Below are 23,694 nucleotides of genomic sequence, written 5' to 3'. Positions count from 1 at the left end.
GCACAGGACCTGCCTTGGGGATTTGGAAATGAAGCCTGCAAGTAGCCAGCATGGAGCAATTCCCAGTAGAACACGTGGGAATCTGTGAGGGAGCCACAGTCCCCAGGGCCCGTGCACAGCCAGAGCTTGCTTCATCAGACACCAAAGCCATGTCAGGCCCAGTGTGGCAGAGACACATTCATGGATTTGAGTTCTAGGAACGTAGGACACATGACAGTCCCAAGGAAAATCAGGAAGCAGCCACGCTGGAGGCTCTCTAATCAGGCTAGGGAGGCAGGTCCAGGTTGCAACTACTGAATAAGGACTCAGATGCCTCCCAACTGTATCAAGGCCCTTCAGGTTGGTATGGGCCAGAGTTAAGAAGAAACCAGAAGCAGAAAGACCTTTAGTGTGTAATGGGACTTTTCTCTAGCTTCATCCTATTCTGTGGAAACCCAGGGTCATAGTCACAAACACAAGTAGAATGAGATTAGCAGTTACATTTGGGCAGTTTGAGATCATATATAGACTGCTTTGTGTGAGTCCCTTCCTCTCTCCTAATTTTTTGTTTTCCAGAGCTGGAGATTGAATCCAGGGATGCTCTATTACAGAGCCACATCCCCTGCCCTTTTCATTTTTTGAGACAAGGTCTTACTAAGTTGTCCAGGCTAGCCTTGAACTTGCAATCTTCCAGCTTCAGCCTCCTGTGTCTCTGGGATTACAGGCTTCCGCCACTGTACCTAGCTAATTTTAATACAAAGCAAGGAGGAGAAAAAGATTGTAGCCTAAGAGTTCAGTTCCTGAGAGGACCAACACTATTCTCCCACCATTATCTGAAACCCCCCAGGCAAAGAAGCAAGGAAGGCTTGGTTTTTACAGCAGTGAAGAGACTGTTTCCATTTCCTCATGACTGACACCAATAGATTATAAATAATTCTTTATTATGAGTTTACATAGTGCTTGACATATAAAATAAATTTTATTTAAGTATTTAAAATAGTTTCTGAATATAGAAGCAATTTACTCTTATTATTGCTAAAATAATATTCACATACAAACCTTTTAAATGTGAGGAACCACTATGCTGTATGCACAGGAGAACAGTCAGTAGTCTAATAGTGCTGTTTACCAGAGTAGTGTAAACTTCTTTCAGAATCAAGGAACGATTCTAGATTACCCATGGAGAAAAATATGTACTATTCTTTTAGGCCAGTGATGCTCACATGGGTTTCTTATCTACCTATGGGTTGGTATGTAATGGTCACATGTGTGCTTCCCTTCTCAGCTTTAAAAGCCACAACACCAAATCCAAGTTGCAATGTCTCACCCCAAACCCCACTAATGTATATATATTTGGATCCTGGGGATTGACCCAGGGGTGTTCCACTACTGAGATACATTCCCAGCCCTTTATTTTTTACTTTGAAACAGGGTCTCTCTAAATTGCTGAGGCTGGCCTCAAACTTGCCATCCTCCTGCCTCAGCCTCCCGAGTTGCTGGGATTCCAGGTATGCGTCACTGCATCAGGCGCCTTGCTGATCTTTTCGGGTGTTGTGTGGCCCATCTACCTTTGTCAGACCTAGAGACATGCTTAATGGTCCCACTCGCTGGGACTCTGCTCATCGCTGTCTTCCTCTGAGTCAGCAGACACTCTCTTGATTCTTTGGAGTGCAGCTTTAATGCTCCTCTCTAGGTCACTGGTTGGCTTGTCGCTGAGGCCTGAGCCCAAGTCTGTGTGGACTTTCCTTAGTTTCACCCCTTGTCTTATGGCAGCCAGAATGTGCTCATTGACTGACGTGCGGGGAGCAGGCGAAAAGGGCACTTCCGCTTTCTGGAGAGGGCTTCTGCTGTGCCTTAAGGAGGCCAACACTTCATCCATAGATCCTGAAATTGAGCAAACGGAGCAAGTGCTACATCAGTATCATGCTGCCAGAGCATTACTGTGCTAAAGCTAGGAAAAGCAGTTAATGCCATGATTCACACAAATAATCATCAGTCCATTTGATAAAGCCTTGGTTACCTGTTAGAGAGACCAATGATAAGCTCTCTGAATCCAGGACAGTCGTTTTGTTTTGTTGCTGTGGTGCTGGGACAGAACCCAGGGCCTTGCACATACTTGGTGAGTCTCTACCAACCGAGCTACTTCCCCAGCCCCAGGATATTTAATAGCTCATATTCTATCATCTTGACTACTTATTTTCCACTACCGTCTTCAAAGCCCTAGCAATTTTCAGGAACAGTCATATACACCTTTTGTTAGAATGACTGCTTTCAAGACACCCTAAAGAGAGTTATGGATGCCTGGGGTGGAAATAATAAGACCCACTGTACCTGAGTTAGATCCCTCTAAATTTATCTCCTCCATTTCTCTTTCCACTTAGAAAATACCCTTTTTTTTTTTTTTAAATGTACCCTGCTGGTATTTCTCTAACTCCAGTCTTGGATATTAGTCATTGATGACTCATTCTGTGACAATGAAGTGAGTAGGTTTCCACACACAAAAAGGCTTGAAGTAAAATTCTAATCAGTGGCTCAATGAACAGGGAGGGGGTGGCTCTGGCACTGTTTTCTGTGTAGTGTTTAATTCCACCCATGTCACCCTGGAGTGGTTACATGCTCTATTTTTAAGGGTGTGAATACTGTCAAAACACACATTAGCTCAAAGTTTCCAGATACTGGAGAGAAGCTATTTTACACTCTGACACCCTGAGACCCTGAAAGGATAAAATATTTATCTCCTACTGGATGCAGGAGTAAGATGTGGCCATTAAATTAGACATCTTCCAGGTAGGCCTTCAAGATTAAGAGTCATTTCTAGTTGGCTGACAAGGGCTACTTCACTTTGGATTTAAACCTATAACTGATGACAATTTCCCTCTGGGAGTAATAGGTTTCATAACGGGCATTTTCTGGCACTAATTCACACTTTCTTCTTATTCTCAGTGTTTGAGTTGAATAGAGCCCCCACAACTTGAGAATTAAGCCTGAGCTAGAACAGGTACCCCCATCGACCTGCCTACACCCAAACTCTGACATAGACACAGGCACACAAGTGCTCACTTTCCTTTCATGTGATGTTATCACAAACCTTGTGGAAAAGGGTCACCTGAGAGAGTGACATTTTCAATTGTGCCTGGGGCCAGTAAGTGTACACAGTATTTTGCTAAGATTTATTGAACACACAAACCCTCCTAAAGCAGGCTCCAAATCTGGGCACATTTAAGCTGGTATCCTCAACAGTCTATGTATGAAGTCATGATTAGAATCATGGAGAAGAGAACTACAGCCTTGTTAAACAAATTTTCAAATGTATTCAGTTTACTGTACTTGCTGACAAAAAGTGACCCACTTTTTCCCCATCAGTCATTCTACATTCTGGCTAATACACAATGCAATAGAATATAACAGAATAATGTGCAAGCAATATCCTTCTTAAAATGCAACAATTTAATCCTGTAAAGGCCTCAAATGCAACAGAAAATCTACAGTAAAGCAGTACTGAAAATTCAATGGCAGAAATCAGATACATACTGAAGTGTTAAGAAAACTAAAATATACTGAGAGAGAGAGAGAGAGAGAGAGAGAGAGTGTGTGTGTGTGTGTGTGTGTGTGTGTGTGTGTGTGTGTGTGTGTTGTGCTAGGGGTGAAACCCAGGGCCTTACACATGCTAGGCAACTGATCTACCACTGAACTACACCCCCAGCCCCTGAATAGACTGATTCTTTAACAGCCTCAGAAATCCCGAGCCACGTGATCAAAAGAGATGTTTTTTTTCAGGCTAAGTTAGCATTCATCAAACTCGGGTTGTACAAACTACAGTGAAAGACTAATACTCAAGTCAACAGATACTAGAATATTTTAAGACTAGAGAATTCTGAAATATATTTATTTGCAGATGGTAGCTTCTAAAGCTAGAATGCTTGAGCAGCTTAACAACCCCTGGGAGTAGGGACAGAATTCCAGCAGGTTACCTGGGCATTGAAAACTTTCCAAGGAATTGGGTGGTCTCTCAGCAGGTGACTCACACACTAGAGAACGTGGCTGATCATCTTTTACCCAAGTTCCAAGACCTAAGTTCCAATGATTGGTAGCATGAGAAGAGGCCAGAGCAGGAAGAGGTGGAGGGAGAGGCGGTGGGGGTGGGGGGGGAGGAGGAGGAGGAGGAGGAGGAGGAGGAGGAGGAGAAGGTTGTTGTGGTGGGGACAATGACAGCTCTTCACTGGATTTGAAGTGTGTTCGGTCACCAACTGGAACAAAAATCTGGACAGGGATATTTCTGTGATAGTCTTGATCCTTGGGGGTTTTCTCAGTACAAACTTCAGGTACGAGAGGAGCGCTTCGGGCCTTCCCAGAGCACGGGGGAGCGGCTGACACAAGCTGAGAAACTGGTGAGGACCTCTGCCGGGGAAGGTCAGCTGGCAGGTTTGGAGTCCCGGGTTCGGAGCAGGATGTCTGCTGTAAGGATTGAACTGAATATTTCTGAAAATAAAACATGGTTGCAAGAAATTTGACACAAATGCAGACTATCAACATGCTGAAACCATCTAAGAACAAATCTGTAAATAAACACTGACATATGCATAGAGGACTCTAATTCACAGTGGCCCCCCATCCTTTGTCTAGCCATCCTCACTACTCAATCTATTCTTATGTGCTAAAAAAGAAGCATTTATATCCTTTGACCAAGTATTACCTTCTCTGTAATAAAATGAAGATATGAATGAATACATAGAGATAAAAATATTCATAATATTCTTAGCATGAAAAGTTAGGAGCTCTACATGCCAACAAGAAGTTAGTTGAAAATTATGTCAAATTTATTTAATATAGTAAGCAGCCATGAAAAAGCAGAAATAGTACAAAGCCTGTGAAACACCTAAAGAAAAAAATTATGACATTGCATTAAATAAAAACAGCAGGATATAAAAATAATAGGTATTATGATTATAAACATTGGGGTAAAAGGTTTATGGAAAACACAGACATAAAAGAGAATATGGATATTTCTTAACTTTCAGGCTTAGACTAAATTTCATAATTAAAAAAAATTAACTTTGAAAAGTTCTGGTGTCTTAGGTATTCTTTTGATAAAGAAACATCTAATACTACAAAGAACTGTGGTGGGAAGCTTCCCTAAAGAAGGCACAGATTTTCCAATAAAACAAAATATGTAATATCAAGAAGCCATTAAAGTGAACTAGAGCAACATGAATAAATCTCAAAAACAGAATTGGAGTTAAAGAAACTGGCAAAAAATGTATACAATATGACACTTTTATTTATTTGTTTCAGTACTGCGATTGAACCCAAGGGTGCTCTACCATTGAGTCACATCCCCAGTCCTTTACACTTTTTATCATTGAGACAGGGTCTCACTGAGTGGCTGAGGCTGGCCTCCAACTTGGAATCCTCCTGCCTCAGCCTCCCGAGTTGATGAGATTACAGTCATGTCCCACTATGCCCAACAATACTACTAATGTAAACTGAAAACACACACATTGGGCAATTTATGATAAACTCAGAGTACTTCTCTCTTTCCCCACATTCTTCTTTCTCCAGGATAAACATCAAAGTAATGGCAACAAGCCCCAGACCTCAATGAGCTTTCATCATACAGTGACTCACGTTAAGCTGAAGGAAACTAAATCTTCAAGATTCTTTCCCTCTGCATTTAAGCCACTCTCTCCCACTCCATTAAAGCCTTCCTATCCACCCTATGCCAATGTACATCTCTGGTACAGGCTATCAAGAACTAAGAAAAGCATCATTTATCCCAAGTGAGGTCAGCCTGTTAGATTTTAACTCACTGTTACAGTCTGTTGGGAGCTTAGGAGGCCTGAGTCTGCCATTGTAATCTCTCTACCCCTCGAATCTTTATACCATCCACATTTGAAAGGCTGATTTTCCATACTGCCATCCAACTTCCTGACCTGTGGAGTCAGGACCAAGCGGACAGAGTCACTGCCCTTGGATCCCTCCCAGCGGGTTCCATTCCCTGCATCGGTACCCTGGTGGTGGCAGGGACAGCCAGCTTCTCTCTATCTGGCTTCACAACCATCTGGGATTCCTGTAGCCCCCCTTCCGTTCATCCTTCCTACTGCGACTCAGGCCCTGATCTGGTACAATGTGAAATCAGGGTCTTTTTAGAGTCAATAAATTCAATTATATTCTTAAATAAGTTCTTATTTACTTTTTTAATTAAAAAAATAAGTTGTTCACTTTTAATAGAGCACTTTCACTACACTTAGGTCACAATGCTTCCTTGGTGACATTTTAAAGAATTCATCACAGCCAGGTGTGCTGGCACATGCCTGTAATCCCAGCAACCTGGGAAGCTGAGGCAAGAAGATCACAAGTTCAAGGCCAGCCTTGGCAACCTAGTGAGGTGCTAAGCAACTTAACAAGACTCTGTCTCAAAATAAAAAATCAAAAGGGCTGGAATGTACTTCAGTGGCAAAGTGCCCCTGAGTCGAATTTATTACAAATGAGGGGGAAAGGCCAGTTAAAATTGAGGGCAGTTAAATTATTTTCAGTTTTCCCTGCTGGTCTGAATGAGTCCCAGTGGGCACGGCTAGCACCACTGGTGAGGACCAGGGAGTAGGAACCCAACTATGTTGTGCTGTCAATGCACCAGATGTTTTAGCAGGGCTTTGGAAACACTGATATGCCACAAATAATAGTATTTCTGAAGCATTTCATATTCTGAGTCATCTGTTCATAATACTTAAGACTTTTCTCCTAGGATAAGTGATCTGCTTTTATTTTCCCTGAAAAAGTGAGATGATCATTTCTAGAACTTACCTCTTTATAGGCTCTTAATCGCTGGAGTGTTTTCTGGCGTTCTTGGTTTATCCACTCTTTTTTCTTTTGCTCCTCTTCTTTTATTTTGTCTCTTTTCTATATTTAAACAAATGTATTTATAAGGTGCTCAGAATTTTGATTATATGTCTTGAAACACAAGCAAGATGGGTCTTGACAAAGAAAGGGGCTGTGACTCAACGTTACCCACCCACCATGTCTGTACCCAGCTGCAAGATGGGAGGAGCGAGGGCTGCGCATCTAGGCAACAAAGCCTGGGTTCCCACACATACAGGCCACAGCGTCACATCATGCAAATACAAAACATTTTCTTTCAGCTACTCACCATTTGAATACTATGATGCTGATGAAAATATCTTGTACTTTCTTCAGCCTGTTGCAATCTGAGCCGATGGTTTTCTTTGCACTGATCCTAATGGAATAATACACATCACCTACATGGTTTTTAATATTACCATGGCTGTGGCATAAAAGATTAAAAGACAAAAGCATTGCATCTGGACTATGGTGTAAGGCATTCATTAATATTAGCTTCTGTTGTGTCTCAACGGTATTGCCATCCCTACTCATGTGAGAAGGGCTAATTGGCCGCTTACATGAGTAATTTGTTCCCAGGAGAGAGCCTTGAAAGATGAACAAGTGATCCTCCAACAATGAGGGGGCATACAAACAGGCAATTTCCATTTCTTTTTTTTTTTTTTTTTGGTGCATTATAATTGTACATAACAGTGAATTTTGTTGTTCCATATTCAAAAATGCACATAATTTGGTCAGCTTTGTTCTCTAGTACCTTCCTTTTCTCTCCCCTGGTCGACTTCATCTAGTCTACTGGTTTCCCTTCTATTTTCACAAGATCCTCCATTACCACCCTTCCCCCCTACCCTTTTCCTCTCTAGCTTCTACATAAGGGAGAACATATTCAACACTTTCTGAGTCTGGCTGTTTCACTTCATGATAGTCTCCATTTCCATCCATTTACCACAGATGCCATAATTTCACTCTTCTTTATGGCTGAGTAAAACTCCATTATGTAGATACCACATTTTCTTTATCCATTCCTCTGTTGACTGGCACCTAGACTAGTTTCAACTTGGTTATTATGAATTATACTGCTATAAACAGTGGTATGCAAGTATCCCTGCAGATGCTGTCTTTAATTCTTTTGGATAAATACTGAGGCGTTAGCTGGGTCATGTGCTAGTTACATTCTTAGTCTTTTGAGGAACCTCCAAACTGATTTCCATAATCACTACACCTAAAAAATTATTTTTTAAACTATATCTCACCTATGTCTAACCATTAATGTATTAATGCACATGTGGAAAATAATATAATGATAATACTAACATTTAGTATTGACTATGTCTTAGGTCCCAGCCTCAGTGCCAAGCACTTTATATGCCTTATAACATTTTATTCTCATAATATCCATGAGGTCTGTATCATTGCTATGATTTTCCTGTTAACAGATAAGAAGACTGAGCTCAAAAGAGATTTAAGTAATTCTCCTAAGGTCACATGGCTACCAAGTGGCCAAACTGTGACTTCAACCCAAGTTGGACTCTGGAGGCTGATCTCAGCTCCCACCTTGTGGACCCAGTGCCATCTAAATTCCAGCATTGTCACAGCCCAGTGGCAAGAGCTTCCTAACTGGGGCAGGGAAGGGATGATCTGGAAGGTGAAGGTCAATGTTCCAAGTCTATCCTGCCAAGGAGGTGGAGGCACCGCTCCATCTCGACATGGCCCTACAGTACCATGGAGGGCCAAAAGGGACTGCCCAATGCCCACAGTGTTCTGAAATGTGGAGCAAAAGGCAAACACCTGTGAATCTTCAGACATCTGAAGGACAGCTCCTAAATCTAGAAGCTACAGTTCTTAATCACAGACCTGCAAAGGACACATTCTAGCAATTTTTTTTTTACAAAATCATTTGTATTTTCCTGAAAGAGCAATAGCACATTTTTTGAAAATAGAAAAGATGGTACGATTTTCATGTTTTTTAAATTCAAATAAGAGAAAAAAAATATGAGTAATTCCATGAAATAGAGGAGCTTTCTTTTCTGTTGGAAAAAGTAAATCTCTTTATGTTATTATTTTAGTAATCATGCAGTTTTTAAAAATTAAGAAATAACCACTCAGCAAATATAAGGTCGATGAGCTGAATATTGCATATGTGATTGATTTTTTTGTAATACATAATTTATAATAAAATATATTTTAGAATTTGCTACAACTGATTATTAGAAATCCTAGCATGATTTTAAAAAAGCTGTATATACAGTGGACATTCAACAAATAATTGTTGAATGAGTGAATTACAATCTGGAGATTATGATAAATGCTTAAATCCCCAAAGAAACAATTTTTAAAAAAATAATATTTAAAATATATTTGATGGGAGCCACTGTTATCTACAAACACAAAAATTAATCACTGTTTGGGTAAAAAAAAAAAAAAAAAAAAAAAAGTCTTATTTTTCAATACCTCTCTCTCTTTTATAAAATAAGAAATCCCTGGAAGAAAAGAGAAAAATCCAGCTAGGGTACCTACCTTTCTGTTCCTGAGCGAGGCTCTCCTGGCACAGATCCTGCCCCGTTTGGCCTCCAGCTTCTGGCACTGCAAGCTGAGTTCTTTCACCTCCAAGTTCCCACCATGCTGCAGGTCGGCTACATGATCCATACCTTTAAGTTCCTCTGGACTTTCACACGGGTCGTAATAGACAACTTCATCCTGTTTCTCTAAAAATGTATTAATAATTTTCTTGAAACATATTTTGCTATAAAAAAATAATGCATAGGGGCTAGGGATATAGCTCAGTTGGTAGAGTGCCTGCCTCGCATGCATAAGGCCTTGGGTTCAATCCTCAGCATCACCCCAAAACAAAACAAAACAAAACAAAACCAGCCTCAGCAACAGGGAGGCACTAAGTTTAAAAAAATAATGCATAGTTTTTTAATGTTAACAAAGATTACTTATAATTTTATTATGGGGGAAAATCACTATTACCATTTATGTACATATATACACGTACCACATGTATTTAGCCATGTCAACAGAGTTCTAAGAAAACATTTTCCATGTGTTAGAAATAAAATTTTAATGGCAACATAGTTTTCTCTAATTTAAGATATTCTCTGTTGTAAGAACATTTTATCATTCCATTATTATCTACTTCTGTGATGAACATCTCTGTGCGTAAATCTTTGTGTATATTATAGTCATAAAACTTATGAAGAAATAGAGTAATAAGGGTAGAGCATTTGCCTAGCACTTCCTTAACTGACAAATATTCAAAACTCTTGATACCTCTTGCCAAACTGCCCTCCAGAAAGGAAAGTTATACTGGCAGCACACCAGAAAGTTGCCTTATTTTTATTTAATCTTGATTACATATTGATGTTTTAAAATGTATGCTTAATATATATAACAAATCCAAATCCTACAGAATTGCATTAAATAAAAGGTAATTTTTTTTCTTTTCCCCAAACCTACTGAGTACCATTCCCAGATGAAGACATTATATATAATTTAGTTTACATTCTTCCAGATTAACTTTTTTTAAATAGACATTTTTCCTAAATATGTAAAATGCTTATAACTTGAAAGTACTGAAAAAATTTTTGAATACTTAGGATTAAACTATATGTTCAGAATCTACATGAAGAAAATTATTAAACTTGGAGGACCTTTAGGGGAAAAAATATTTTTAAAAATAAAGAGACATACCATGATCTTGAGTGGGAAGAATCAAAATTGGAAAGATTTACAGTTCTCCCCAAAGTAATGTCTAATTTTAAGCATCATCCCAAAAATTCCAGTGTGTTTTTGGTTGTTTTTGTTTTGTTTTATTTAACTTGCCACAGTGATTATAAAGTTTATCTGGAAGAATAAAGAAGTGAAAATAGTCAAAAAACTTGTGCAGGATTAATAAGGGGTGCTTGCCCTACCAGATGCTAAAAAGGTGGGAAGACACTCACAAGTCAGTATAGGACAGTAAAAACTCACAAACAGTTCAAAGTCAATGTAATGATTCTGGATATGAGACACAGCCATTCAAATCAGTGGGGGAAAATGTTTTCAAAATTAGTGATTGGAACTAAGAATATGAGGAGCAAAATAAATTCCTAATTGTTTGACAAACAATTGAATAATATCCTTAATATGGAAAATAAATATTTGGAAGGAAAATGAGCAAGGATCATGACTGGGAAGTTCATAAAATAAATATAAATGGCCCATAAACTTTTTAAAAAATTGTATTTGGTATGACTTATAATTAAATAAATTAAAATTAGAAGATGCCATTTTTTCTACAAAGTAACCAAAAATGTCAAAGGATGGCATGAGTATGGAAAAGCAAAGACTCTCATACTCTGCTGACAAGAGCTTCATTTTGTATAATCTCTAGAGGGGCACTGTGTGCATGCAATTTAGAAATCAGAAAATAGTATGTTCAGGGTATACATGAAGAAAATTATTAAACCAGGAGGAACTTCCAGTTTGCAAACATTGTTATCATGTTGTTTTAACAGAAATGTTTTAAGATATAAAATACACAATGTCCTTAACCCAATAATTCTATCTTCAGAAATTTATTTCTAGGAAATAATTTATCCTACATATAGATATATGTGTAAAAAAGAATTCTCTGCTAATCTGCTAATTGAGACAGTGAAAAACTGGAAATCACAGTACATCTATATAATGGAATACTATGCAGCCATTAAAATTCTGATGTTTTTATTACTTACTGAAATGAAAAGATGGTTATTATATATTAAATGAAAAAGATGTTACCGAATAGTTTATGTAGTTTCACCTTAAAAATTGATATTCATTTATGTACATCTGACATATTAAAAAGGCTATAAAGTTTACAAATATACCACTAAGATTCTCTAAAAAATGGGCTTGGGGTTCTTCCTTTTTTAACAATGAATGTGCGTGTGTGTGTGTGTGTGTGTGTGTGTGTGTGTGTATGTGTGTGTGTTTGGTACCAGGTATTGAACCCAGGGGCACTTAACCACTGAGCCACATCCCCAGTCCTTTTTTATATTTTATTTAGACATAAAGTCTCACTCAGTTGCTTGGGGCCTCACTAAGTTGCTAAGGTTGGCTTTGAACTTGGGATCCTCTCACCTCAGCCTCCTGAGCCAGTGGGATAAATATATTATTTTAATTAAAAAATACGGAAAGGAAACTAAAAAATTTCAACAGGTGTTACAGAAAAGTGATACTATTTTTATATTTTTCAAGTGTGTAATTTAAACATTTTGATCTTATATAAAATAAATTTACCTTTTATAAGTCTTTTAATAGAGTTCAGCTGTGTTGTAAGAAGTATTTCTTCATTTTTTAATATCTCAAATTTAACCTCATATAGTTCCAATTGAATTTCATAATATTGTATTTCTAATTCATCTACAACATGTATATTTTTTTCTTGTTCTGGAAGATCTTCCACCTTGTTATTATTGAAAAAAGAAGAACAAGTTAAAATAAAATAATTAGTGTGTTAAAAGCAAACTTTAGGTCTGGGTTGTAGCTCAGCGGTAGAGCACTTGCCTAACATATGTGAGGCACTGGGTTCGATCCTCAGTACCATGTAAAATAAATAAATAAATAAATAAATAAATAAATGTATTGTGTCCAACTACAACTTAAAAATAAATATTAAAAATAAATAAATAAATAAAGGTATTGTGTCCATCTACAACTAATTTTTTTTAAAAGTAAACTTTAGAGGCATTCCGGGTATTTTCCCACTTATTTAGTACTAAAGTGTAAAAAGCACACTGGAAAAAGAAACATTTTTCCATTTCATCTAGTCAGGTAAAATTTCCTTATTCAACGTTCATTATAGACACTTTATCTTATCTTTGAAACATGAAAATGTTTAGGTTCTGAGGAAAATAAATAGCAATGAGGCACTATATGGACTATCTTTCCACTCTTTATTTGTATGGTTTTGTTGTTGATGTTGTTGTTTTTAGTTGTAAATGGACACAATACCTTTCTTTTATTTATCTGTTTTTTTGTGGTGCTGAGGATCGAACCTAGGGCCTCACACGTGCTAGACAAGCACTCTACCACTGAGCTACAACCCCAGCCCAGGGTTTAGTGCTCTTTTAGTACTTTCTTTCTCTCTCCACCGACACACATTGAGGAAAGGCCATGCATGAGACTACACAGCAAGAAGTTGGCTGTCCACAAGCCAGAAAGAGGGCCCTCATCAGACACTGAATCTGAAGACACCTAACCTTGGACTTCCAGCCTCCAGAACTGTAAAAAATAAATTTGTGTTGTGTTAACCACCTGATTATGGCATTTCCTTATAAAAGTCTGGGATGACAAAGGTATTTACAATGTTCTGTTTTAAAGTCCTAAGATCACAGAAAAAAAACTTCATCCTTGGATGAAGCATCTCTTTAATTATTCTAAAGATATATTGGGGGGCTAGGGATGTGGCTCAAGCGGTAGCACGCTCGCCTGGCATGCGTGCGGCCCGGGTTCGATCCTCAGCACCACATACAAACAAAGATATTGTGTCCGCCGAAAACTAAAAAATAAATATTAAAAAAAAATTCTCTCTCTCTCTCTCTTTAAAAAAAAAAAAAGATATATTGGGGTCAGGCATGATAGCACATACCTATAATCCCAGCGACTAGGGAAGTAAGACAGGAAGACTGCAAATTCAAGGCCAGCCTTAGCAACTCAGCAAGACCTGATCTCAAAATAAAAAATAAAAAGGGCTGGGGATGTAGCTCAATGGTAGAGTACCTGCTTAGCACGTGTGAAGATGCCCTGGGTTCAGTCTCTAGCGCTACCAAAAAAAAAAAAAAAAAAAAAAAAAAAACCTGAAAATATTGCTGGGTTGATTGTAGAGTAGAAAACTGCCCACTTCAATATTAAGGTGTCATTATAAATCCTACAATAAGATATCTCAGAAATATCTTGATCAAAGGGAAAGTTTATGGTCAACCTTCCATAAGTCTCTAAAGTCTTATCTACTAAAGATGATATTTGGAATAAGAAAAGAACTGCATTAACAATACCCAGATAGAAAGGTGCTATCTAAAATAAAAGTATATTTTAAAAACAAAGTTATATTTATCTTTATCTTACCTTTCTCTGAATTTGCGCTCTTTTGTGATTTAAACACAGCTCCTTGGCTCTCATGAGTTGCAGGGTCTCTCGAGCTAGCATGAGCTTGAGTTTTTCTAATCTGGGAGTGGCTGTGGCCCAGGCAGCCTGGCCAAATCTCTTCCCATCCTGTTCCATTTGTTTCTGCATTCCTATTGGATTATAATTAATAAAATAAAATTACAACTCATTAAAAAGAGCAAAATTTATTCTGAGCTAATTATTTGTTTATTGTTTCCCATTATTATATGTAAACCGTTCTTTTTAAAGAAATTTTGTTTTAATAATTTTTTATTATCACAAAAGTAATATGTGGTCATTAATAGAAAAGTCCAGGTATTTCATTAAAAAGAAAAAAAAAAAAAACAGTAGCTCATGATCTACCTAGCTGAAGCAATTGCTTCTTACACTTTGGTACATATCTGTCCAGACTTTTTCTGTGTCTACCTAGACAAACAGGCCTATATAGATAATCTGACTAAAAGAAACTACAATCACCATTGTGCTTTATATTGCTTTTTTCACTTAATATATCGGGGATTTTTATAGTTCATTTAAAAAGATATAGAGGGCTGGGGTTGTGGCGTGGTGGCAGAGCGCTTGCCTCACACATGTGAGGCACTGGATTCGATCCTCAGCACCATGTAAAAAAATGAATAAACAAAATAGTTATTATGTGTCCATGTATAACTAAAAAATATTTTTAAAACAGATATTATGTGTCCATGTATAACTAAAAAATATTTTTAAAACAGATATAGAGAATTGTGCTTAATAGCTATATAGTTCTGTTTTATAAATGTATTATATCTTATCAAACTGATTGACAGACATGAGGTTGTTTCCTGTCTGGGGCTATGATCAACAACAGTGTAAGATTAGACAAAAGTTGTTTGCTCCACCCCCAAGCATTCTGGTGTCTGACCCCTCCTGCCGAGCATTCTCCCTCCCACTGCACTCTCTCATCCAGCCCCTGGGCTTTCTTTAAGCCCCTCATATCTGCCAGGTGCCATCAAGCCAGAGAGCCTTTTGAAAATGCTATTTCATCCAGCACACTCTTTTGCCCTCTCAATTTCCATGAGCCCTTCAGATGTCTGGGCACACATCACTTCTCACAGGACTTTGGTGACCACCCTGATCAAACCCAGTTTCCCTCCCATAGGCTTTCAAAACCCAGTGTTTCTCTTCTCCCTGACCCTTATTGCCACTGCCATTTTCTATGTGCTGAATGAATATATAATGAAATGAACATTTCTCTCCCTTCACCAGACTGTGCGGTGTCTGTTTATGGTTATTTTATATAATTCCCAATACCTAGGAAACACAGGTATTATTAGGAGGCACTCAACTTTTTTTAATAATATGAAAATCAGCTTAGTATAGCATTTTTTTTTATTATCACCTGCTAATGCTTTTACTGTTTCCTTAAAATAATTCACAGTGATCTCCTGAATAGAGACAACAGCTTCTTCAGCACGTCTGCTCCATTCTTTGGCTTCCTTCTGCAGGGCAACTACCCTTTTAGGACCCAGATTATCCTCATCCAGGGACTTCTACAGAGAGCAGAGATAACAGTAGTGTACAGCCATTAGCAATTTAAAAGGAGACTTATTGTCTTATCTACTTTCGTTATTACTACTTAGTCAATTAAATTTCCATTCATTCAGCAATCCTTTATTGAGGATGAGCATGGCTCTAAGCTGGGCACCACCTGGAAAACAAAGGGGTACTCTGAGGCATAAAGGGAAAAAAAACCCACTTTCACTTTACATTACTAGAATAACTTTTCTTGGAGAGGAATGCTGTAAAGTTATGTTTCTCTCTATTAATAATAATACACAGTTGCTTAAATGGGACCTGTACTAAGCACAAAGCAGAGTCTGATCCATAGCACTCCAGTGTTAGCTGTTTCTATGGTTTCTTTTAGGGACGTGACAATTAGCTTTTCAGGACTATTGTTCTTTTCTACTAGAAAAAATACAATCACCTAAAAAACAATAAACTCTGTATACTCCTGATTATGACATGTATTCCTGTGAACTGAATGTTCGCGTCCACCCCTAAAGTTATATACTGAGGCCTAAATCCCCAATGTTATGGTACGAGGAGGCAGGCCTATGGGAGGTAGTCATGAGGGTGGAGCACTCACAATCGGGATTAATACCCTTATAAAAAGGACAGAAGACAAGAAATCCCTCTTTTTCTTCACCATGTGAAGGTACAGCAAGACAACCACCTATAAACTAGGAAGTGAGCTATCACTGCAAACCAGATCTGCCAGCATCTTGATTTTGGATTTTCCAGCCTCCAGAACTATGAGAGGAAAAAAAATTCTATTGCTTTATAAACCACCCAGTTTACAATATATTGTCACAATAGCCTGAACTAAGATGTCCAGCATTCAATTTTCTGTCTACAAAGCATTATTTACTGATATCATATATATAGGATAACCATCAGGGAAATGCAAATCAAAGCTACAGGGGGGAGCTGGGGAGGTAGCGCAGTGTGGAGCACTTACCCCACATGTGTGAGGTCCTGAGTTTGATTTCCAGCGCGCGCGCGCGCGCACACACACACACACACACACACTATAATGAAATCACTTCACACCCACTAGGATGGCTATAATCAATGAGAATATCAATAACAAGTGTTGATGATAATGTGAACACACTGGAACCCTCATTTATGCTGGTCAGAATATAAAATAATATACTTGCTTTAGAAAACAGACTAGCAGTCCTTCAAAAGTTTAGGCATTAAATGACCATGTGTCCCAGCAATTCCACTCCTCAGGACATAAACAAAAGAAATAAAAGCATATGTCCACACAGAAATTTGTACACAAATGTTCATAGCAGCATTATTCATAATAGCCAAAAAAAAAAAAATAGAAACAACCCAAATGTCCATCAACTGCTAAATGGATAAGTAAAATGTGGTGTATCCTTCTAATGAATATTAATCACAATAAAAGAAATGAAGTCCTGAGACATGCTTCAGTATAGGTGAACCAAGAGAACACTGTGCCAGGTAAAGCAAGCCAGTCATGATTCTGCTTACATGAAATGTCTAGAAAAGAAAAATCCACAGAGACAAAAAGTAGATTAGTGATAGTCTAAGGTTGGTGTAAAATGGGAATGACTGCTAGCAGAAACATGGTTTGGGGGGAGTTAAAAATGTTCTGGAATTAGTAGTGGTGGTTGTACAACTCTGAATACACTAAAAACCATTGAACTGTACACTTTACATGTACAGTCTATGAATTATATCTCAACAATCCTGTTACTTAAAACACACACACACACACACACACACACACACACACACACACGGCAGTAAAGACTCTCCAAACAACAGCCTTTCAAAATAATGAACAGAACAACTTTATCTTCAAGTTATAGTGACATGAGCTTCATCTAAATGAAATACAATTTTTATAATACAAAAACCTGGCAGAGGTCATGAGAGTACATGTGGAAAGATGGCCCAGTGCAGGGGGCAGAAATCAAGAAAACTCTCTGATGTCTTCTGATTCTAGTTGTTGAGACCCAAGGCAAGCTGCTTACTTCCTCTGGATTCTAGATTCATTTGCACCTCTGGGATGCAACAGTAATAATAATATCTTTTCTAAATAGGAAAAGTGAAATCAGTGATGACAGCCTTAATAAAGTTTAAGTTACTGAATTACAATCTAGGACCCTGCTGCTTAAATTTCATACTATCTCTAATAAATCGCCAGGTGTCCCTAGAGGTGAAAAATAAGCTGAATAAGTAAATAAACATCACATCAATAAATCAAGCAGGACATGGTAGCAAACACTATAGTCCTAGCCACTCAGGAGGCTTATGCAAGAGGATCACTTGATCCAGAAATTCAAAGATAACCTGGGCAACAGGCTAGCTTTTTCATTTCACTTGAAAAAATGAAATAAAAAGCCTATATATCAGCAGAAAAAGTGTTTAACCCTTTAAAATTTATAGTTTTTAAGGTGTTGAGAAGATGACCAATGTAAATGTCTTCATTTATAAAAAATTTAAAAATTCTTTTTAGTTATACATGAAAGTAGAATGTATTTTGACATATCATACATACATGGAATATAACTGCCCATTATTGTGGTTGTATATCATGTGGAGTTACACTGGTTGTGTATTCATATATGAAAATAGGAAAGTTATGTCTGTTCATTTAGAGTTTTTTTCCCATTAAATGTCTTCATTTTTAATCAATATTTTTCCTTTTTTTTTAAATTGGTGCGAAAGAGCAAATCCAGAACCTCTGAGCTAAATCCCCAGCCCCAATTTTTAAAATTAATTTTAAATATAAATTCAATAAAGCTATAATATCATTAAATACAAGATGAACCCAAAGAAAGTAAAATACAGATGGAAACTTAAGTGTGACTAAAAAAATATATACAACAGATAGATATCTGATAAAATAAAAATATAAGGAAACATACCAAAATACCAAGCTTACATAAAGTTGCAACTTCCCGCATGTCCCTGAATGGCTGCAGTAAATACTGGAAGAACATGGTTGCCATAGTAACCAATTCCTGATAAGCTTCATCTTCCTCTTGATAAATTTTCATCAATGATACCATGTTGTTGGCTTTTTCATGTCCTTGAAGAACCTAGAAGCCAAAACATAAATAAAGCTCAAATCTGCACATTATTTATAAAATCATACCAAACAAAATTAAAGAAAGCTAATGTTGTCAACTTGAATACATTTTTTTTTATATACTGGGAATTGAACCCAGGGGTGCTTCACCACTGAGTCACATCCCAGCCCATTTTTATTTTTATTTTCAGACACTCAATTTCAAGTGTCTAAGTTGCAAAGGGTCTTGCTAAGTTGCCGAGGCTGGCCTCAAACTTGCAATCCTCCTGTTTCAGCCTCCTGAGCTGTTGGGATCACAGGCATGCCCAGCAATACATCAATTTTAAATGCTAATTAAAAATGAAAATGTTATTGTCCTCCAATCAAAAAGCCCAAGAAAACAAATGTGGTTAAATAAATTATTGTATATCCACAGCAGAATATTATTACTGTAGTCTTTCAACACTGTTTTTTTGAAGACTGCTTAATAATATGAGGATTTTGTAATTTTTTTTTTTTAGTTGTAGATAACACAATGCCTCTATTTTGCTTATTTGTTTTTATGTGGTGCTGAGGATTGAACCCAGTGCCTCACACATGCTAGGCAAGTGCTCTACGGCTGAGCCACAGCCCCAGCCCGGATTTTGTAATATTTAATGAGGGAAAAGCAAAGCACAAATTTAAAAAAAAAATTAGTTGTAGATGGACACAATACCTTTATTTTGTTTATTTATTTTTTTAACTTGGTGCTAAGGATCAAACACAGTGCCTCACACATGCAAGGCAAGCGCTCTACCGCTGATCCACAACCCCAGCCCCATGATTTATTTTTATGTGGTGCTGAGGATCAAACTTGGTGTCTCACATGTGCTAGGCAAAGGATCCATCACTGAGCTACAATCCCAGCCCCCAAAGCACAAAATTTTAACTCCACTATGTACCAAGTACAGAGAGAAAAGGACCCAAAGGGGCATCAACTGTTAATAGCATTTATCTCCAAGACCAATATTATGGATATTTTTTTCATTTAACTCTTCTAATTAAAGGTTTGGTGAGATCATACTCCTTTTTTCAAAGCTCATAAAGACATTCTAGAGACGTCCTCAAGTACTTCTTCAGCAAGTTGAGTCTCTTAATTCCCCAAAGTAAATATTCCATGAAACCACCCACAAAGTAGACTTATTCAGGGAGCCTCAACTATGGCTCTAGTCTCTGCTAAGCACTGTTTCTGATACAGAGCACCAAGCAATTTGTAATCCAGGTGAACTCATTTGGAAATGATCTTTTCCCCAAAAGAGAAAAAAATAAAATCAAGTAATGGTACAGATTTGTTTTCAACCAATTTATATTTTTTTAATGTTGTTGATGGACCTTTATTTTATTTAATTATTTATTTGTGGTGCTGAGAATCGAACCCAGTGTCTCTTACATGCTAGGCAAACACTTTACCACTGAGCCACAACCTCAGTCCCTCAACCAATACTTTTTTTTTGTTTGTTTGTTTGTTTTCTTTTTTAGTATATTTTGAATCCAGGGGCTCTGTTTGACCACTGAACCATATCCCCAGCCATTTTTTATTTTTGAGACAGGGTCTTGCTAAGTTACTTAGGGCCCGGCTATATTGCTGAGGCTGGCTTTAAACTTGCAATCCTCCTGCCTCAGCCTCCCAAACTGCTGGGATTACAGGCATGCACTAACGCACCCAGCTCAACCAACACATTTTTAAATTCTTCAATTTCCATCTTTCTACTTAAGAATAATCTGACCTAATCTCAACTGTAGTTTTATCCAGGTAACAATAGTAACATTTAAAAAAACTTTTCCCTCACCAAGATTAAAACACACAGATGCAAAGATTAAAAACTGAAAATTTTCAGCCTTATTCCTTAAGACTATTGAGGGAAAAATTCCAGAGTCAAACATTTAGCTAAATTTTGTAGATACTAGCAATATTATCAACTGGTTTAATTCTAGAATCAATTGCTTTTTTATTCTAAATAAGATTACATACACTTCCATGGACATGATAGGTTTTTAAATTTTCACCCCTCTACCCTATTTTTAAGTTCCAGGTAAACAGGTGCATTACAATAATGTGAGCACCTAGCTCAACAGTATGAACTACACTAGTACTATATAACATCCCTGAATAAACTTCAATTCAGGAAAAGTGTAACTTTTATGTAGATATAATAATATCTACATCATATATAAATGCTGGAATTTAAGGAGAAAACACTTCTGAGAAATCAAGTGTCTGAAAAACAAGTCTGTTTGATATGAAATGATCAAGCTGAAGATTAAAAGCAGACTGGCATGAAATCCCCCTGGTTTCCTCATATTACAATGTAGAATCAAGGTGGGTTTGGTGGCCCACACTCCTAATCCCAGCTAAAATAAACCTGGGCAATTCGGTGAGACAAACCCTCAGCAACTTGGTAAGATCCTGTCTGAAATTTTTTTAAAATAAATAATTAATTAATTTAAAAGGGCTGGAATATAGTTCAATGGTACAGTACTCCTGAGTTCAATCCCCAGTACAGGGCAGGAGGAGTAAAATCAACACATGCTTAGTAGGTGTGTAGATAGCTACACATAAAACCCACAGTATAAAATGATCCCACTAAACTCCATTTATGAAACCATTTTAGTTTTGAAAGTTCATCCTAAATTTAGCTTTAAGGAATATACAGTAATTAAGATTTCTGCAATATGCTGGAATTCTTCTCTTACACTTTCCCTTCCTCAAAGCAATTTACAGAAAAATCATTCAGGTTAATATGTCCAATAATGAGAAAAGGTAAGAGGGGATGTACGGGGCACCAAACCTTGGCTTTCCTTAAATGAACTGTTGCTATTGAAGTCCTAATTTCTCCTAATCTTTTTAGTCACTGAAATAATTAATTTTTCTCTCAAATTGCCTGGGGGGGAAGCACTCCTGTTGTTATCATTCTAAACTGATGAATAAAGTGCACTTCCTGTGGGGTTTCCACTTAATCGTCTTCATTACTTAAAAAACTAAATACCTATTTTCTTAGTAAATTCATCCTCTAAAACATCTTGTCTCTATTCTTGGTGTTCCCTAGAGAATCTACAATTGCTTATATTTAGTCCATGCTATTGTTTCCTACAGGTTATGGATTATTTTCCGGTGTGTGTGTTTGGTTTGTACCGGGATTGAATCAGAGACGCTTAACCACTGAGCCACATCCCAGCCCTTTCAAAAAAATATTTTATTTAGAGACAGGGTCTCACTGAGTTGCTTAGGGCCTCGAGAAATTGCCGAGGCTGGCTTTGAACTCCCAATCCTCCTGCCTCAGCCTCCCAAGGATAGACGGCCACGGCGACCGGTTATTTTCAGTTTTGCTTTCAGTATTTCTGGGCTTTCCTGGTTACAACATCCTGCTCTGCCAGTATCTTCGGGAGAAAGGTTAAGGGCCTGCCCTAGCCCTAACTGCAAATAAACTTTAACCTAACAGAATGAGCCAACTCTCTCTAGGCCTTAATGCGAGGTCCCTCCGAGTTTCTCCCAGCTGCCCCACACAGGCGCGGGTGACCCTGCGCCTTTCTCTGCACGCGCGGAGGGCAGTCTTTGCGTCCCCCTGAGCCGGCAAATCCTCTAAAAGGTCCCGCGCAGCCGACGCCGCGCATACCTGGTGCAGCCGCGCTCCCGCCTCGGCCTGCCGCGCGCGCAAGGCCCGCTCCCGGAGCTCGTGCGGGCTCTCGCAGTCTGCCGCGCCGCTTTCCGCGGGGAAGAGCGCGTCGCGCACGGTGACACCGCCGCAGCCGTCGGCCGCTTCGGCCAGATAGCGCTCCAGTTGCCCGCAGAGCTCCTGTAGCGCCGTCTCTCCGAGGCCAACGCGCACCGGCCACACTAGCGCCCACAGCCCGCGCCCGCGGTCCCCGGCCCCGCAGCCAGCCACGTCCAGCTCGGGCGGTAGCTGTGGGAAGCTGCGTTCCAGGGGCGGCCACAGCGCCGCCAGCTGCCGGTGCGCACCGCGGAACCCCGCGGCCGAGAGCAGGCCGGCCCAACTGGGCGCGGCCCCGGCAGGCTCCGGCGCGGTCCCTTCACGCCGCCGCCGCCGCTGCGCCGTGCGGTCGTGACAAGTCACAGCGAACTGGCCCTCCGCGTCGTTCCAGGCCACCAGGAAGCGCAACTGGTGCCGTTCGGGTGCGCTGAAGAGATCCTCGCGGAGTGGCACCCAGCCCTCCAGGCTGTCGGGCTGCTCGTCCTCCATGGCCCCGACGGTCAGCGTCCCGTGAGCGCTGCTCGCCTGGGCCGGGCATCGGTGCTCCTCCTACCACGGGACCGTCCAGGCCGGGACATCCTCCACTAGGCTCTAATCCGCGCAGCGTCCAGCTCTGCGTCCCACCCCCAGCCCGCAACTGATTGGCTGGGCTTCCAGGATTGGTTAGCTGACATAAGGGAGGGTCTGCGACAACCAATGAGAAGGTCAAAACATCTGCCTCTGACCCTGGCGGACAGAAATCAATCTCGCAATCTGGTCTGGAGCCTGGGAAATACTCTTGCCTCACTGTCTTCACCTTTGCATTTAACTGGAGTTGGGGAAATATTTGTTAAATGGACGAGCTAGGTCTGCCTCCTACACGAAAACTCAAACTTCCTGAAGACAGACACTGTTGCTTCCGTCTTCTGTCATCAAGTCTTTTTGGAATATGGGCACAAATGTGGTGGGGTGCCCAAACATTCAATTAAAATCAGTAGTTATTTATTGAGCCTAGATGCCAAGCACTGGGTAAAAACCAAAAAATTTATTTTTGTCGATTCAGTAAGATTTTGCCTGCTGTGTACTAGTATTGGGGGGAGGTTTGGTGGGGGAGATACAAGAAGACATTTCTGTCTTCAAAGCAGCGTTTAAGCAATATATGTTCTAACTCTTCATTTTAGAGGTAAGGAAACAGACCTAGAAAATGAACTTGTCTTAAGATACAGAATAAACTGGGGCTAAACAAGGTCACCTGGCCACTGATGGCCGGTTTAAGGAGGTATCAGGAATGCCATTTACATGTAGAGATGGAGTGGGGGGCAGAGCTGATGTGTTTACGCTGCAGAGAACAGGACACCAATAGTCTCTAGCTAGTACAGTACATGGCAGTGTCCATCTATAAGTGCACTGAAA

The 23,694-nt window shown here is 39.1% G+C and overlaps 1 protein-coding gene across 2 annotated transcripts; it reads right to left on the bottom strand.

Moving 5' to 3' along the window:
- Positions 1-907: 907 nt before the first annotated feature.
- Positions 908-23,146, bottom strand: WHAMM (WASP homolog associated with actin, golgi membranes and microtubules). Of its 2 annotated transcripts, none has more exons than XM_081293008.1 (10): positions 22,207-23,146; positions 18,411-18,584; positions 15,344-15,494; positions 13,924-14,093; positions 12,097-12,262; positions 9,349-9,536; positions 7,124-7,210; positions 6,781-6,876; positions 3,951-4,434; positions 908-1,863 (listed from the first exon to the last, which is right to left on the bottom strand). In XM_081293008.1, the coding sequence occupies exons 1-10, from the start codon at positions 22,789-22,791 to the stop codon at positions 1,571-1,573; spliced, it is 2,394 nt and encodes a 797-aa protein (XP_081149134.1). In that variant the 5' UTR covers positions 22,792-23,146; the 3' UTR covers positions 908-1,570. The 2 variants fall into 2 exon arrangements, with proteins under 2 accessions (XP_081149134.1, XP_081149133.1); XM_081293007.1 differs by having other exon boundaries at positions 3,951-4,458; positions 22,207-23,134.
- Positions 23,147-23,694: the final 548 nt, after the last annotated feature.

The sequence above is a fragment of the Spermophilus citellus genome (genome assembly GCF_964194105.1).
Source record: "Spermophilus citellus genome assembly, chromosome: 4".
Classification (NCBI taxonomy): domain Eukaryota; kingdom Metazoa; phylum Chordata; class Mammalia; order Rodentia; family Sciuridae; genus Spermophilus; species Spermophilus citellus.
This window is presented reverse-complemented; position numbering and strand designations above follow the sequence as displayed.

What these genes read in the sequence shown, in the direction of transcription:
- WHAMM (XM_081293007.1), bottom strand. Translation starts at nt 22,791, where the DNA reads ATGGAGGACGAGCAGCCCGACAGCCTGGAGGGCTGGGTGCCACTCCGC. An exon ending in CGGGAGCGCGGCTGCACCAG is followed by an intron (nt 18,585 to 22,206) that starts GTATGCGCGGCG and finishes TTTGGCTTCTAG; the next exon opens with GTTCTTCAAGGACATGAAAA. An exon ending in GAGCGCAAATTCAGAGAAAG is followed by an intron (nt 12,263 to 13,923) that starts GTAAGATAAAGA and finishes AATAATAACAAG; the next exon opens with GTGGAAGATCTTCCAGAACA.